General features: G+C 43.8%; 1 protein-coding gene across 1 annotated transcript in view; it reads left to right on the top strand.

The window, feature by feature from the left end:
* Positions 1 to 17,003, top strand: part of LOC131676731 (ubiquitin carboxyl-terminal hydrolase puf) — an 18,039-nt gene extending 1,036 nt beyond the window's left edge. The window contains exons 2-18 of the mRNA XM_058956002.1: positions 143 to 1,960; positions 2,206 to 2,263; positions 2,323 to 3,283; positions 3,343 to 5,600; positions 6,777 to 8,412; positions 8,507 to 9,295; positions 9,359 to 10,347; positions 10,403 to 10,526; positions 10,588 to 10,775; positions 11,207 to 11,477; positions 11,537 to 12,394; positions 12,460 to 12,650; positions 12,729 to 13,611; positions 13,666 to 13,880; positions 13,939 to 14,062; positions 14,543 to 14,750; positions 14,812 to 17,003. Of these exons, the coding sequence (XP_058811985.1) occupies positions 143 to 1,960; positions 2,206 to 2,263; positions 2,323 to 3,283; positions 3,343 to 5,600; positions 6,777 to 8,412; positions 8,507 to 9,295; positions 9,359 to 10,347; positions 10,403 to 10,526; positions 10,588 to 10,775; positions 11,207 to 11,477; positions 11,537 to 12,394; positions 12,460 to 12,650; positions 12,729 to 13,611; positions 13,666 to 13,880; positions 13,939 to 14,062; positions 14,543 to 14,750; positions 14,812 to 15,698 (12,458 nt within the window). The 3' untranslated portion in view covers positions 15,699 to 17,003. The remainder of the gene's footprint in view (positions 1 to 142; positions 1,961 to 2,205; positions 2,264 to 2,322; positions 3,284 to 3,342; positions 5,601 to 6,776; positions 8,413 to 8,506; positions 9,296 to 9,358; positions 10,348 to 10,402; positions 10,527 to 10,587; positions 10,776 to 11,206; positions 11,478 to 11,536; positions 12,395 to 12,459; positions 12,651 to 12,728; positions 13,612 to 13,665; positions 13,881 to 13,938; positions 14,063 to 14,542; positions 14,751 to 14,811) is intronic.
* The last annotated feature ends 351 nt before the right edge of the window (positions 17,004 to 17,354 follow it).

Raw genomic sequence — 17,354 nt, 5'->3', positions numbered from 1 at the left:
CCCAGCTAGATGTATGCTCGACTAGCCATATTCGAGTTTTTTTAGTTTATTTACTATAATAAACATTTTAATTTGTTTTGTTTCTTTTTGTGATAGTCATGATTTACTTTTATTTACTTGATTTGTCTATATTTTTTTTCAGACGAAGCCCGCCTGGCCAGCAATGAAACGGAACATCCAGTATTTCTTTCAAAACGTGAAATCGAGGTCGTAATCGGGTATATCCAGTGTTGGCCGGCTCGGCAATGTATGTGCTGCTACCGCGATCCGAAAAACTTTGAGCGGTTCAATTTAGTGGTGCAGGCGCTCGTTTACTTCACGGTCTATCAGTTAAAAAATATAAAGAACCTCTTGGACAGAGAAGAGCAAAAAACCACTGGACAAGAGGACGGCAAAGAGGAAGTTAGCGAAGGTGGAAATAAAGAGGACTCTGCTAAAGAAGACGAAGGAAACGATAAGCCGGAAGGTGTGGAAGAGCAAAAGGAACGGGTACAATCGCTAGCGGAAGCAACGTTACAGGATGACTGCTGGACGTTGCTGGATGTCGAAAAGCTATTGTTACTTTCGTCTAAAGCCTTCCTCCTAAACTTTCCACTCTATGTTGCCTATAAGCACGGAGTCCATGCGCGGATGGACGAGATTTCTCCGCAAGAAGCTCAAACGCTCAGCATATTTTGTGATTTGCACGACAACGAAATTCCGGCGTTCCTGCTTAGAAATGTTTCACTTTTTTGCACTTCCGGTGGATTCGATGCCATGATGAACAGCTTTGATTATTCGAATCTACCAGTGCCGATAGCCCATGCCATAACGGCTGCTATTTCTAATCTAAAGCTTTGGATTAACTATCGGTCGATTATTCAACTGTTTATTCCAATAAGGGTGAAAATACTGCAGTACATGTGCAAACTGTCCGACCAGGATTTGAGATCCCCAGCAACGAAAGCAATGGCGGATTTCATGTGGACTGCCATAAAAGATCCTCTCGACTCTCAGATTACCTTTGATACGGAAGGCCTCGCCTTGGCCTTCAAATACTTTACCAGTTCTACTTTAACAATGCGCCTTGCTGGAATGGCCCAAATTAATGCTCACATTAATCTGTTTAATGAAATCTGCACCACCGAAACGGTTGCGGAAGTTGAGATCGTCGGCCAAAAGTTAGCCGATTGGCTAACGGAGAATCAAATAATATCCCATTTATTTGGGCCAAACCTTCACGTCGAAGTCATCAAACAGAGTCACATCGTGTTGAACTTTCTGGCTGTGGAGAATCAAATCACTGAAGATCACATCTCCCTCATTTGGCAGGCAGCTCAGTTAAAGCATTGTTCGAAACCTATTTATGACATCTTGCCATCCCTGGTTAAAAATCTAGCGCCCCGCCCTGCTACACATTTGTACTCGTTGCTCTCTCGGCTGGATCCTAAGGAGCACACTGAGCAATCCATTTATATCGCATCAGCACTTACCAAGCTAATTTGGGCACGAGATTGTTCACGATTAACACTGATGGATCTGGCTAAAAGCAACGTTCTACGAGAAGCTGCTGCCGAGGCTGCGGCTGCTGCAGCTGCTGCTGCTCATGAAGCCGAATTACCATCCAGCTCTGAAAATTCTGTCTCTGTCGACGGCAGCAACAGTGAAGATGAGCCCCAGGAGGAAGATAGTTCTGATCCCGATCATCCTGTAGCTATGGCTGCCGCAGCAGCTGCTGCTGCTGCAGCGGCCTCCTGCCGTTCTCATCGTGTACAACCTGATGGTGGTGCGATCACAATCCCACCAGCGATAGCAGGACCGTCCGGTTTGGGACAGAAAAGTTCGGTTGCTGCTGCAGCCGCCGCCGCAGCTGCAGCGGCTGCCAGTTTAATGGACGCCGACGAGTCGGACTCGGGTCTAGCCTTACCGCCTCCGTGTAAGCAGGCGAGACACAAAAACTGTTGCGACGAAACTACAGATGGTAAGTTAGTGCTCGAGAGTTTGTAGACTGTTTTTTTGTTTTATTGCCCGTATCATACGCTCTGAACTACTCAGTAGTATGATATAGTTAATTTGAGTAACCAAATATCACTCCTTGATGTTATTGGGTGTCTCAATTCTTTGTAGCGCTTCGCCTTTTAAATTTCACCCACAAGAGCGTTCAAAATAATTCATTCCACAATTCTCATCATATTTACTTTCATTTTTTTGTTTAATCTTTCACAGACAGCATCAAGGCCGATCACGACATCTATGACGTGGATCAACGGTTAAAGGAGAAAATGTAAGTTCATCGGTTAGTTGTCAATTGCCTTTCCCTAAATTGTTCATCTCTGTTTCTAGGCGCCTCCCATTGATCAGTCGTTCTTTGGCTGTGGCTTCAGCTTTCAACGAGGATGCAGGAACCAGTAGCGAAGAAGATTGCTTGAGCGTGAGCGAGGCTTTTACGGCGATGCGAAAGAAGATGCTCCGCAAGAAGCGCAAGAAGATAAGTGGTTTAACTCGGAAAGAGCTGCAGGAGATGGCAGAAAGTGTTTCGGATGTAGAAGATAGCGATTTGCTGGCGGCAATGCTTCCGGACAGCGATTGCAGTGATACGAATCTGCAGAGTTCCGTGTTGCGACACATGGGGCATCATGGCACGGGAGGTCCCGGCGTTTCGAGCTCCGGAGGAAGTGTTGGACCTCCGGTAGGGGATGGTGTTCCTCCTTTCATCGGTGCTATGAGTGAGGGACATTTGATAAATTTCCTCAATGCTGCTGATAACGATGGCAGTTGTTCATCGCCATTGAGTAACAAATCGGAGAAAAATATGGGTGATTTTGACGACGAAGACTCGCCATGTGAGGAAGAACTAGTGGAATTGGCAGCAAGGGCACAATGTTTACATCAGCAGTTTCCTTTACCACGTTCACGCTCGCTAGGAACAGGAATGGTCCATGGATCATCGCCACAGGCTCGAACAAATACACCGAATATTACCCTTACCCGATCACATCACGATCATCTGTCCAGTTCTGGTGGAAGCATCGGTCCCATGGCGCATCCCATGACACCTAGTGCATCTAGCAGCGGTACTCCTTCCTCAACTGGTGGGAAAGGAAAACAGGGCTTGACACCGACAACCGCAGGTAATAAAACTCCACAAGCTCCCACGAAGGAAATGGTGGGAGTCGTCACTACCAGTGGCAGCTGCGGTAGTGGTGTAAGTGGAGGAGTTCCTTCTTCACCGAGCTTTCGGTTCCCGGACGTCTGTCAACCTGGAAACACACTACTGTGGGACTTGCTGCAGGATGATCAGATTGTAAGTATTTTCATTATATCGCAACGTTCTTCTATTTACAATGAACCGTCTTTTTACAGGGACAACTTGGAGAATCCTTGGCGCTTGAAGCGGAAAAAGTCCTCGGTACGTTGCTTTGCTTCCACACGGACAAAATCATCCGCACTCGCTTCATCGAAGGATGCCTTCAGAATCTGGCGGAAAACAAAAGTGTCGTTACAAGTCTAAGATTGCTGCCCAAGCTGTTCGCCTCCTTCCAGCAGTTTCGAGACGTAACAACCCATCAGGTAGTTCTGTGGGCCGAACGACATCACCGAATGATGCAACATTTCTTCAACAATCTTAAACATTACACAAATGGTGCAAATCGTTCCGGTCGTCAATCTGGTTCGCAAGAAATTGTTCTGAATCAAAACGGAGCACCGTTGTACTCGCACGTGACACAGATCCAAGTCCGGCTGCAGTTTCTGTCATCGGTGTTCAGTGATGTTGGATCGCCGAGAAACTTCAAACTTACCCTCGGACAGGTTGATACACTATGGACCAGCCTAGCAAACGATCCAGAATGCAGTGACTGTTTGTTTGCATGGTTGCAAGGGCAGGTGAAGGGAGGAGATACTCATGCTCTCGGAATCAATGCGGTTCAGCATTTGTATTTGAAGCGACTGTCGGAGCTGAAACCGGAAGGAATTTCGATGGTGGCGCTTGGACTTTTCCAGCAGCTTTTCACACTGGGAAGAGAGGAGATCATCAGTCATCCGAACGAGGGACAGGATTCAAGTGATTCCATTGGGATGGAGCATCTATGGAAGATAGCGCTGAGGGCACACAACACTGATGTCTCGCTGACGGCTATTCAATACATCAACACCTACTACATGGAGAAACAGCTCAAGTATGAGAACCAGTTTGTAGCACAATGTATGAATCACCTTACGCAAGCTGTAGGAGAGCTAACCAGACAAGGCCAAGGGTCAGAAAATGCTCTGATGTGTGTACAGCGTGCGCTGATGTTGTTGAACACTCACTTGGAGACTTTCCGCCGGAAGTATGCCTATCATCTTAGACGATGGGCATTGGAGGGGAAGGAAGTAGGAGCTCATAGTGCTCTACGTAATGAAGGACTGGGTCCTCCAATAAGAATCATTCTACAACCAGCTGGTGTCCCGGAGAAATCTATACTCCATCTGCATGCCACCGATTTGGTTGCCGATCTAAAGGCCGAGATCGGCAAATGGTGGGAAACAGTACAAGGAATAGTGAAGACTGCACACAATGAAACTGCCACGCGAACCGGATCCGGTGCGGTTCTTGGTCTTCTTCTGAGTGAGGGACCTTTACGAATAATCACGCAAGGTCAGGAAATAACTGCCGAATACGACGAACGAAGCTTAGCTGATGTCGGCTTTAAAGATAACCAGATGGTGTACGTTTCAATGGGAAGTCGCGGAGGACGCCGAAGAGATCATCACGATCATCCCTCGATGCAACCACCACCTCCGAAAGATTGTCTACCGACGTTGCTTCTACTAAAAAGTCCATATTTCGAACAACTATTTAAGCTGATGCAAACCTTGGGTGATATGAAGCTTGTAGGACCCGGAGGTCGTGTCCAACCGAACACTAAGGCACAACTTCTCTCACGTAGAGTTTGGGATATACTCGCAGTACTCCCGACAGCTCCATCCTTTTTGAACACTCTTAAAAACTTAACTTTTGACTATACCAACCGTGAGTCGCCATGTGAGCCGGAGTCAGCAGATATTCCGCGCTACAGTCTTGAGGAAATTCTGGAACCTCGCAATTTACAAAAGTTCATGTACTCCTTACACATTGTCGAAAGTTTGTGCAAGTCCAAGTTTATGGGAAATTGCTGCAGTAGTCTCGGAGGAAATCCCGTTACACCGGGTCCCGTTGGAGTTCCGATTGCGGCTACTTCCGGTATGCCAGGGGGATCCCGATCGGCAATCGGAACGAGTGTAGCTAGTGCGAAAAGTTTATCGGTAAAAAATCAGCTCAAATTAAAAATTTCCACCTCTAAATCGTTGAAGATGCAAAACCAGAAAATGGCAAAACACCAGGCTCAGGTGCTAGCTATTAGCAATAGCAATGTGACAATGACATCCCCGGGCAAGAAGAGCTCTTCATCGTCAGGCAGTGAGAAGAAGATGGACATTTCTGTGGGTGATGGTGAAGAGAAAAGTAGTTCAAGTGAAACGGAAAATAAAGAAAACAAAACGGAGACCGCAAAGTCGCCGGAAAAGCTGGAGAAAAAAGAGGATAGAGGAGATGAACCGTTGCAGGATGAGACCATGCCGGCAGCAGAAGTAGAAAGTCGGTGAGTGTGCATTGGTTAATGTGAATGCTTATTGATGATTTCTTATTTTGAAGTAGAATTACACATACGTATCAATATAGGGATCATGTTCCAACATTTTCGGTTCGAATAGTTTCCGAATTTTTGAACAGAGATAACTGCTGTTCTACTGAGCGAAATATGTAATTCGTCATCGTTCACAGTCTAATTAGAAAAATGGTAAAATACAAACCTATTAGTGTTAGAGTAGTAATAATTGTAGTTTTTAGTACTAGTGTACAATTGTTATGTGCTAGTCGTATGGATTTGTGATTGCTGGATCAGGAAATGGATGCAGAGCTAACGTATATGACAGAATAGTGGGTAATCTTTTCTAGGATTCGTTGCTCACTTTCTTCCGGTGTTCAATCCGCGCATTCGATTCGATTCATTCGGGAAGAACGGATTGGATAAATACGATTAATTTACCGACCCATTCATCTATTCCCGGTTTAGACGAGTTCAAGTAGTTTTATTACATCTTTCATGTGTTATTTTCTTCTACTTTGTTAGTCTACTTTTGTCATACTGCGAGTCTAGTCTTGCTTTCCACATCTCATATATACCACAAATAATATCGGTCAATTTTTATGCATCCACTTAACTGCCGCTAGAAGCATAACTGTCCCATGTGCTATGGGAATCCCTATACACATGGGACAATTATGCTTCTAGCGGCAGTTAATCTCTTTGCATTTTTCTTCTTTATTCGGTGTGTCATTTTTTCTTTTATTACTATATCTTAAATTAGATTTATACACTCACCAACTCAATCAATTGCATATTCTCTCATATACACTAACAATCTCTCTCATTCCAAACGTACAAACGCTCCTGTCCTTCGCTATAACACAAACCGGGTCACAAACGTCACAAACCGGGTCACAATCATCCACATGTACTTACGTCCGTGATCTCGCCAATATTAAAACACCTCGGTAATTAAGTGAACGTCTTAGCGCATATCAATTTACAAACGCGGTCTCAAACATTAATCCACCGCTAGCGCGTACTGGGCATGCCACAGTAAAAGAATATGAAAACCGCTGTCCTAAGGCTTAACAATTTGATGTTGACTCAGCTCAATCTTATTTAATACCAACTCTTCTTACGCATATGCATTTATTGACGAAATTTCATATTCTCTATCCTCCGCAGAACCGCATCCGAGCAACAGCAACGTTCGCCACCGGCACCGGCACCGCAGCCGAAGCTTGCCACCAGTCCTACAAATGCCTCGCTGGAATGGAGCGATCAGTTTATCCGCTGTGGAGGATTAGCCCATCTGTACCGGATTTTCATATCCGGCGTGCTGCAGAAGCAATCATCCAACAAAGACGGAGACGATGTGAACGAGTGGCGCCACGATTGTTTGGCCAGTTTGCTCCGGATCCTGTGCTTGCTGGGAATGGAAGAGTTCAAGCCGGAGAACGAAAACGCCATCATCATACCGAAGCTGAACCGGAACACGTTGCTGTTACTGGAGGTGCGACCGACATTGGAACGGATAGCGGCTATACTGAACGAAGAGTCGCAGCCGTTGAGTCTGCATCACTTCAAAACGGGTCTATTTGGGCGTGCTCAGGTCATTCACTATGCAATGAATTTGTTGGTTTGTTATGCCCATTCACTGTCAGAAGTAAGAGCTACATTATGGAAGGTAGAGGCCAACCTAGCTTGGGTTCAGCGCCTGATTTTGGATGATCCTGAGCCGGCTGTGCGAAGAGAGGCTTGTGCGGCACTGTACCGCATGTGCTTAGGAAATGGTCAGACCTATTACGAGTTGATGGCACCGCTACTGTCCAAGTTGGTGGCATTACTACCACTGGCAGAGAAAATGCGACCTCAAATACAGTCGTACCATTTATCTCCGGATGAAGGAAAAGAACCGTATGGACCAGCATGTCGGGATTACTTTTGGCTACTATGTCGGTTGGTAGATTCTTTATCTCCAGAATTGGTTAAAGATTGTGGTGGAGAGCTGAGCAGAAAATCGTCATCAGCTGGATCAATTGGAATCGAATCAATGTGCAGACAGGTTTCAAATAGCATTCTGGATCGAGACTATTTGGAAGGTCGCCACGGAAGTCCCGATGATGGATTGTTTGGTTTGCTTAACTTGATGGCAAACTTGGTAAAATTCGACCCCCAGTTTAAGTTTAGCGACGAGGGTCAGGAGTTTATAGCTAAAATATTCCAGTCGTTGTTTGAGCTTCCATCGCCGGAGGATCGTGAGAAACCGAAGTGCAAGAGTCACGGTGCGAGAGCAGCTGCGTATGATCTACTGGTAGAAATGTGTAAAAGTGCTCCGAAGAACTATTTAATGCTACATGGAAAGTTGATGCAACAGCATCGTGCTGGTCCACACTCTCCATATCCATGGGATTATTGGCCACGGGACGAGGGTCGTTCTGAATGCGGTTATGTGGGTCTTACCAATCTGGGAGCTACTTGTTACATGGCTTCCTGCATCCAGCATCTTTTCATGACTCCTCAGACCAGAGATGCCATTCTATCCATCTCACCAGAAGCTCCACAAAAGCACAAGGCGACATTGTACGAACTACAGCGAATGTTTGCCTATTTGATGGAATCCGAGCGGAAGGCGTATTGTCCGCGGTCATTCTGTCGTGTGTATCAGATGGACCACCAACCGTTGAACACTGGCGAGCAGAAAGATATGGCAGAATTTTTCATCGATTTGGTTTCTAAACTAGAGGAGATGACACCGGAGTTAAAACTACTGGTTAAACGAGTATTCTGTGGGGTCATCAGTAACAATGTGGTGTCTTTAGTGAGTTTTGTAGATGTAGACAATGTTTATTTTTCTCGCCGTGAAAGTATTTTCAATCGATGAAATTTCCCATTTTTTATCATTGCCTTTACAGGACTGTGGTCATGTCAGTCGAACTTTGGAAGAATTCTACACTGTTCGATGTCAGGTGGCTGATATGCGAAATTTACATGAATCTTTGGATGAAGTCACGGTAAAAGATACGCTAGAAGGGGATAACATGTACACCTGTTCTCAATGCGGGAAGAAAGTTCGAGCCGAGAAACGAGCATGTTTCAAGAAATTGCCACAGATTCTTTGCTTCAACACTATGCGCTACACGTTCAACATGGTTACGATGCTGAAGGAAAAGGTTAATACTCATTTCAGCTTTCCGATGCGATTGGACATGTCCGGATATGTGGAGAAGACGTTGATGCCGCATCACTACCAAGAAGAGAAACGAAAGTCGGAATTACGAAGATCGTCCTCGAGGAACGTTAGTGAATCGAGCACGTCGGAAGGTGGAATATTGACATGCAGTGGCGAAGAAAGAAGAGACGAGAAGGTCAGTTCCAGTGATGGGCAAGAATGCCAAACCGCATCTTCTTCAGGCTCGGTGAATAATAATGAGGCGTTGGAGAAAGCCGAACTGCAGAAGCAGCAACAAACGCTCGACGAAGAAGATTCTGAGGATTTCAACGAACACTATGAGTACGATCTGGTGGGTGTGACGGTTCACACTGGCAATGCCGACGGTGGCCATTACTACAGTTTTATCAAAGAACGCAATGAAGACAGCAATCCAAACCATCAGGAGCGATGGTTTCTGTTCAACGATGCTGAAGTAAAGCTTTTCGATCCATCGCAAATTGCTGCTGAATGTTTTGGTGGAGAGATGACGGTCTGTAACTATTGTATGCAAATATATTATATTATTTTATACACGAAAATTTTGTCTTTGCAGAGTAAAACGTACGACTCGGTAACGGAAAAGTATCTTGACTTCAGTTTCGAGAAAACCAATTCGGCATATATGTTGTTCTACGAATGGCGTTCGAACAAAGGCACCAACATTCAACGTGACCAAGCAGAACATCCGTCTAGCAAACCGTACACATGCACCTCATCATCATCTTCGTCCGGTTCAACGGCTTCATCAACTTCGTTAGTATCGATCCCTGCAACCACTACTACTAGTGATCCTACCATTCAAACTTGCGAAAGTGGTACTAGCATCAGCACAAACTGCGCTAGCACTTCGTCACCTAATGTTAGCAAAACGGAGCTCGAATCCACCGAAGAATGCAGGGACTCACAAAAAGAAACTACGAATCCTGGCAGCTCGAACGGCCCCCGTCTAGAATCAGCACCACTGGCATGTGACGAAGAGCAGACTGAAAAATTCATCCAGAAACACCCCAGTGAAGTATCATTGGCAGTAGATAACCTTAGTAATCTAAGTAAATGTGATATAGATGTTAAGAATAGCATTAGAAGTGCTACTGCTGCCGTTTCATCGCTGACACCCAATGCATCATCCTCTTCGCCATCACCGTTAGCCGCACTGCAGGCATCTACATTAGGTATACTTCCACCAACAGGCCCGCTCCTGGGACCTTCCATACTACAGTCGCCATCTTCTTCGGCATATTCGTCAATTTCGTCACTATCGGCTCTTACCGCTTCTGCCGGCGGAAACGTTGGCCTTCCGTTGAGTGCCGTAGTTCAGCAACCTACGATTTCCAGTGCCCTCCAACCCTGCTCATCGACGTCTTCGTCATCATCACCGGCATCGTTATCCTGTGGACCATCTCTTGTTGGGCTAATCGGTCGGCTAGGCCCACCGCCAAAGCGGAAGCGCAAAGTGCTCAGCCAGGAGTTAGAGGAATGGATTTGGCAAGATAATCGACACTTTTTGCAGGATAGAAACATTTTCGAACATACCTATTTCAAGTAAGTTTTGGATTATTATGGCGAATATAGTTTTGATTGTGTTTTTCTCTTCCAGTTTTATGTGGCAAATTTGTGGCCACATTCCGCAAACATTACTAGCTTTGCCCGATATTACGTGCATTGCAGCGCAGCTATCGGTATCCTTTTTCATTGAGACGTTCATCCATGCGAAAGAGAAGGTAGTTTGCCACAGCATTTCGAAAAATATGCTTCTGATAATATTTCGTATTTCAATTTAAGCCAACGATGGTACTGTGGGTAGAGTTGCTCACCAAGCAGTTCAATGCCAACCAGGAAGCGTGCGAGTGGTTCCTTAGCCATATGTCGGCTGAGCCCTGGTGGCCGGTCCAGGTTTTAATCCAGTGTCCCAATCAGATGGTGCGACAGATGTTTCAACGGCTAGTAATTCATGTGATACAACGATTAAGGTGGGTATATTGATCGAATGGGTTTTGCCATAATGATTTGTGATATTTTACCGTAATAGTTTGGTAGTTTTAAATACGCAAAATGATAGAAATAGAACGATAAAAGAAAATGATAGACATTATTGTTTCAAGGTTTAGCAGTATGACTGGAAGAAGCATTTTCTATGAATTGGACCTAGGATCAAGTCAAAAATATATCCAACAATCCTTGTTACTGAACAAAATCTATGTGCTTGATAGATACTTTAATGTGTTCAAGTTCAAGAGCCGTGGACTTAAATATTTTCATCATTGCTTAAATCTTACGTAGATATTAGACGACGAAGGTATCTTATACATCGTAAAAATCTAGTACTTTTCTAGTACGTTCGTTGTATGGCAGTTACATAAATAAATAGCAATTTACTGATGAATTTCAAATACATTTCCAGGCAAAGCCACAGCGCACTCTATTTGAAGGTTGAAACCGATGAAGATGGCAACGAAATAATCGGTAATGTATCGTGCGTTACACGCTTCGTAAAATCTCTTATTATGTTAATGGAACATGGCGCTCGGGCCCATCTTCGACATTTATCGGAATTTTTCGGCCTACTCTATGAATTTTCACGGATGGGCGAGGAAGAAGCTCTTTTTCTTTTACGAATAAATGTGATCCGAAGCGTGGCTGATTTTTACTTAGGACACAAGGCTCAAGACTGCGTAAGTTGACTATCCGATGGGTTCCCATTGGACATTATTTTAATGAATTTCGATTTCAGATTGAAACCACCTCTGACAACGAAGATAACTCGTCTGATGAGGCACTAACCGTGGATAAAAGTCGACCGGCATCGCTGGACAAGATGATTGCTCTGGTAGCATCCCTAGTGGAACGATCACGAGGACCCGATTTGAGATTGCATCTCTCCTCTCGTGATTACAATGCGATCGCAGGTGGAAAAGGTTTCCCTTTTCTGTATCAACAGATCAAAGACAACATCAATCCACACCAGACGCGACATCTGATTCACGCACTTTGTCGATGTGACGAGCGATTGGCGGGGCAGATTATTGCGATGCTTTTCACAGCTGTAACAAAACACACTGAACTGTGTGGACCATTTTTTAAATTGTTAACACTCTTGACGGAATCTACTGGAGGACCCTCCGGACTTCCATGCTTTTCTCAGCTTGTACTGCAACGCGTGTGGGATGCAGCAGAATATTGTCCCCAGTCGGCTTTGGATTGGTTGGCTGTGCAAGCGCCGCGAAATAAAATAGCGCACACGTGGATACTGCAATCAGCAGAACGGTGGGTCGAAACATTCCTGCTGGCTCACAACAACGCTCGAGTACGGAATGCAGCCGCGTACCTACTGGTGTCACTTGTCCCATCGCAGAACTTTCGCACTAACTTTAGGGCCACTTCCCACCATAAGCTAACGATGCATGCCTCTCAGCATAGGGAGATTTCATGTGAAGCGCAGCTTATTTTACATACTATCTTGAATCTTCTGTTGAGATTGTTACGATCCGCGCGCAACTACACAGATATCAGTGTGCATGGCACAACCAAGCTAACGGCGTACTTTAATCTCATGACGTATTGTTTAGTGTCAAAAACGGAAAAACTGATGGTGAGAGCAAATTTTTGATTTATAGTTTGAACCAATGGATCAATTAGCTTTTTTGTTATTTACAGCTTGGTCCACATCTTCGAGCTTTGTGGGAATTGTTCCACCCGCGCCTATCGGAACCGTCCGTTCCTGCACACCACAACAAGCAAGCACTGCTAGCTTTCTGGTATCAGGCGACGATCGACTGCCCCGAAAATGCGCTACTGGTAGCCAACTGTCCTGACATCACCAGGAATATTGCTTTTAATTACATTTTGTGAGTATTAGTATCTCGAACGTTGGATGGTATTTATTGTTCAAAGTACTGCATCATTACATCAACTTTTTTTCACAGAGCTGACCACGACGACTCGGAAATCGTTACCTATAACCGAGCGATGCTCCCAGTGTACTATGGCCTGTTGCGTATGTGTTGCCAGCAGAGTCGTCTCTTAACGCGTCAACTAGCTGCTCATCAGAATTTGCAGTGGGCGTTCAAAAATATCACGCCTCATCCGACGCAATACCCGCTGGCTGTGGACGAATTATTCCGCTTGATGACATTGTTTGCGCAGCGCCATCCGGATGCAACCGAAGCGGAACAACGGGAAGTAACAATTTTTCGCAGAACGACATTGACGGCTTATTTGAATGGGCTGGATGCTCGGGTATCGTGGGGTACGCTGATAGCGGCACTTCGAATACTTGTTGACAATGACGATGACCGGCTGTTTGTGGTGTTAAACGGAGGTATCACTTTATGCTTCGATGCACTACACACGTTGCATTCAATGTACCACGAGGCTACCGCTTGTCACGTTTTCGGAGATCTACAGGAACTGTTAACTGAAGTGATATTGCTGATTAGCACTTTGCGAGCTAGCTGTCGGGAGCAGAAAAAGCGTCCTCCTCCAGCACTGATGAAAGGGCTTCCGGATGCCGTCCGTCGGTTAGCGACCCTTTTAAACACATTCAACCCACCGGAAATGCGAAACATCGCCCTAGAAGTGCTTAAAGAGTTAGTCAAATGTGCCCCACCGGAGATTATCAGTACAGTACTGGTTCCTCTGTTAACTCACTGTCACGCACAGAATGTTTCACATGCGATCAGTCCGCTGGGGTCGTATTTTCCGAGACGGGGTATGAAAGCAACCTGGCCACCGGTTTCGAAAAATACACCACGCCCACCTCGACCGATGGTGCAGATGAACATACCACAGTCGCAGATTTGCGAGAAGGTTTGTTGCTATTTTTAATCCGTCTTAACGGACCTAAACGATGTAGTTTTTTAGGGACTGGATAAGGACTTTGACTTGGCACTGGAGCTATTCTATCGTCCGTATCATGAGTTTTTAGATATAATGTTTCGGGTAGCAGTCACTTCCAGCCAATTCAACGAAGCGTTGGTACACTTATCTCTGCTGACTGGGATCGAAGCGGTGGTTCTCCATTTCAACATCTTCGCAAAGTTTTGGGTTGGCATCTTTAACAACAAAACTACCAACAGGTGGGTAATTTAAATAATTGAGAGATAAATTCAATGATAAAAATTGACTCATTCGCAGGTACTCTGAGCTGCTAATCAAGAATCTGTTGCTAGTAGATTATATTGATGACATATTGAGAGACGAGAGACTGTCCTTGAACGATCCGGTGATTGCTAACTTTATTGAGATATATTACCCTAAGGTGAGTAAGCAGACTTCTTAAGAATCACTATGCTATAAACTATTTTTTACCTCTAAGGAGAAATTCGTTTTAAACCACATTTGAGTATTAAGAATACAAAATTTATAACTAAGGTTACTATGAAATTTGCGTTTCGACGTGGTTTCATCAGAATCCGACACTAACTAAACACTAAACTAGTGCTGGATTCACGCCAGCTCAAAAAAAAAAATGAAAGCACTATTTGTGTTTCTGAACAAACCCTTAATCTTGCTTGATGTTCCCCAAGAAAAGGAGTCAAAACTTGGTTTGGCTTAGTAAACCAATGCAATATGCACTGCGCTAGCTTAGTCCTGTCACTAAGTTAGTATCGAATTCTGATGAGACGAAGTCGAAACGCAAATTTCATAACTAATTTAGACTTAAGTAAAAATCATTTTGACAAAGAAGATCTGTGTTCAAAAATTTCAGTCAAAAATGTAATCTCAATTTCATTTCCAGGTAAAATCCCGCCTGGTTGTTCCTAGACTGCTGGAATCGATCTGCCAGCTTCTTCCAGACAAAAGCAACCTGGAAGACATTTGCGGGGATCTGCAAGCGATTCGAATTATCGGCCAACGTACCGGCATTCCGGCATCGGTTAAAACATTACTGCAGAACTCGCTACACGCGGTACTGCTAAAGTTCAAGGATGAAATGTACAGTGATGGTGAGTGTTCTCATAGGTTTTTGTTTCCGAGACCCTAACCACCTTGTTGACGTTATTACAGAAGAAACACCCCCAAAGAGGCGTAAAATGACATCCGTTGCGGTTCAATCCGGAAGCTTGGTTCAAATGCAGCAACCGCTACTACGGTCTCCGATATCTGAACCGGACGAGCAGAGCGAACAGCAATCGAAGGAACAACTGAACCGGCAGGAAGAAGAGCAGCCGAAAGAAATCCATTCCACAGAGGACCTGAGTGAAGGAAAAGACAACAATACGGTTCCAGAGAGCAATCTGTCATCCGCGACCACGGATAGTGCTACGGACAGCAGGGAGAAGGAAGCTACAGAAAATAATTCTGAATGGCAGAAAGAGGATGCAGAAAAGCCCACACTGAAAGAATCAACAGCAGGGATTATCGATCGGAGTGAAACGGAGGGCGATCTAAGCCCATCGGAAGCAGGCGATCCCCAGTTCAGTAGTTGTGGCAGCAGTAGCAGTAGTAATAGTGGTAATAAACCGGTTGAATTGGAGGACAAGAGTAAAGCGCCCACAGCGGATATCGTGGACCAAACAAAGCAGAGACTCTGTGAGCAGGAATTGTACCAGCGAAATTTAATCAAGGACATCGAAAGTCATATCGAATTGATATTCGAGTGTTTGGACGATGATGATGACGATGGAGGGGAAGTACGAGCGGGAGCATCTGTGGCAACTGCCACTAGTTCGCTCAGAGTAGCAATAGCAGATGATTCAGAATTGGATAGAAGCAGGATTAGTAGTGGTACGAGTCAGACCTCGTCTGCCAGTTGCCCCAGTCCTAGTAAGATAAAACGGAGGAATCCGTCCGGTGATGAACCTGCCGGCAGTGGAAATGAGAAGACTGTCGGAAAGGAACCGTCTACAGCCGAAAGATCGAGAGAAGAAGAAACCGGCAAATGTGAATTGTAAGCTGTTTCACGGGACGGATGGGTAGTATCAAGTAAGTCGTATCAAGCAAAGTTTCGGTAAACCAAAATTGTGATGTCTTTAAAAAATAAGATTTTTCTTTTTTAACCAAAAATATAAGGCGAAACGCAGAACTAGGACGACATGTGTTAGTTTTCCTTTTGCTAAATTCACGTAAAGTTTTCGGATTCGAAAATTAAACAACTAGTTCTTCTTTGGACGATTGTGGATAGAAAGTCTCTTGATGAGAGTGAGTGAGAAATTTGCAGCGCAGAGTTACATTTTTACTGTCAGATAGTAGTTTCCGTATTTAGGGAAAAGGTGCTCGTGTATTTTTTATACTTATTAATCACGTTTCTTATCGATATATATTTTTAAACATATAGTGAAACTCATTTACGCGGAAAAATGAACATAGTAGTAGAAACATTTAGCGATTAAGCAAAATCTGCTATCGTTTCGTGTAAGTTTTCATTATATACTCTTTATCATTGCTGCATTCTAAGTTTACGGCTAATTTAAAACAAAAAACTTATTATTATCATTGATAATATTATATTCTAGATCATTAAAAGTGAACCCTATTGAAAAGTGCGTATTTATTAAACTAGCTAGTCTACAAAATGTCCTTAAGTTTTGTTGTATCATCCTATTTGAATATAGAAGCATAAGCGAGGTAGGTGAAGTTGAAAAGCTACAAAAGAAGCTAATGTCGAGGAAAAACCGAATTTGATTTCTCCGTTTAGTTGAATTGTCCACTCCACTATGTGAATGTTGCTCTAAATTCGCAGATTTTTTTTGAAAGTCGGATTCAATTCAAAGAGCGACTTCCGTCGTATGACATTATTATTTATTTTTCTCGGACCAGATACAGGAAAAAAACGGATTCATGAAGCTTATCTACAGAGGAAAAAAATCGAAGAGAATCAGTAGATCTCCCCCGTATTATTTGGTGAATACAAATTGTAATGCCTCCTTTACGATTGGAAGGAGGAAACGAATGAAATTATTTTATAAGTGTAGGAGAACATTAAGAAATTTCAGAGTACATTTTCACACAAAATACATGCACACACAGAAATAAATACAATTACGAACACTGGAAAGGTGTCAGTTGTTTTTGAAACGTTCTCAATGTCGTACTGAATGGATTTAAAACAGGAAACAACCTACAGCAAAAGAAACAGTAACATACAGATGAAAAACATATTGAAAACCTCACATACACACATTCAAATAATCACTATTATTCAACGAAATTCTTGCGTGAAAACAAGAATAAAAAACAAGTTCATGTTTTAATTTTCAGAAAAATCTGTTTGCAGTAGTCATTTGCTAGACTTGTTTTGAAGAAACCCAGAGCTATTAAAATTAGCCAAACATATTTTCGACTTGCACTACCTATTACAAACAAGACCTCTCCTCCGATGAAGAAGAGGATGCAATAATAAAATGGATTGTAGAACCTGTCTTTTTCCCAAAGGAAAAAAAATGGATTAACCAATTTGCTCATAAGGGCACATAAGCAATATTTGAAAAGTTGGATTTTAATGTTTCGTGTTCCATGTAACTGACGCCAACTTGTTGTGAGTTAGACAATGTATCATGCCAAAAGACATTTCGTTTCTCTATACTCGTCAGCGACCCAGAGCTTTTGTG

The sequence above is a fragment of the Topomyia yanbarensis genome, chromosome 1 (assembly GCF_030247195.1).
Source record: "Topomyia yanbarensis strain Yona2022 chromosome 1, ASM3024719v1, whole genome shotgun sequence".
NCBI classification, from domain to species: domain Eukaryota; kingdom Metazoa; phylum Arthropoda; class Insecta; order Diptera; family Culicidae; genus Topomyia; species Topomyia yanbarensis.
Note: the sequence above shows the minus strand (reverse complement) of the source record. Positions and strands in the feature narration are given on the sequence as shown.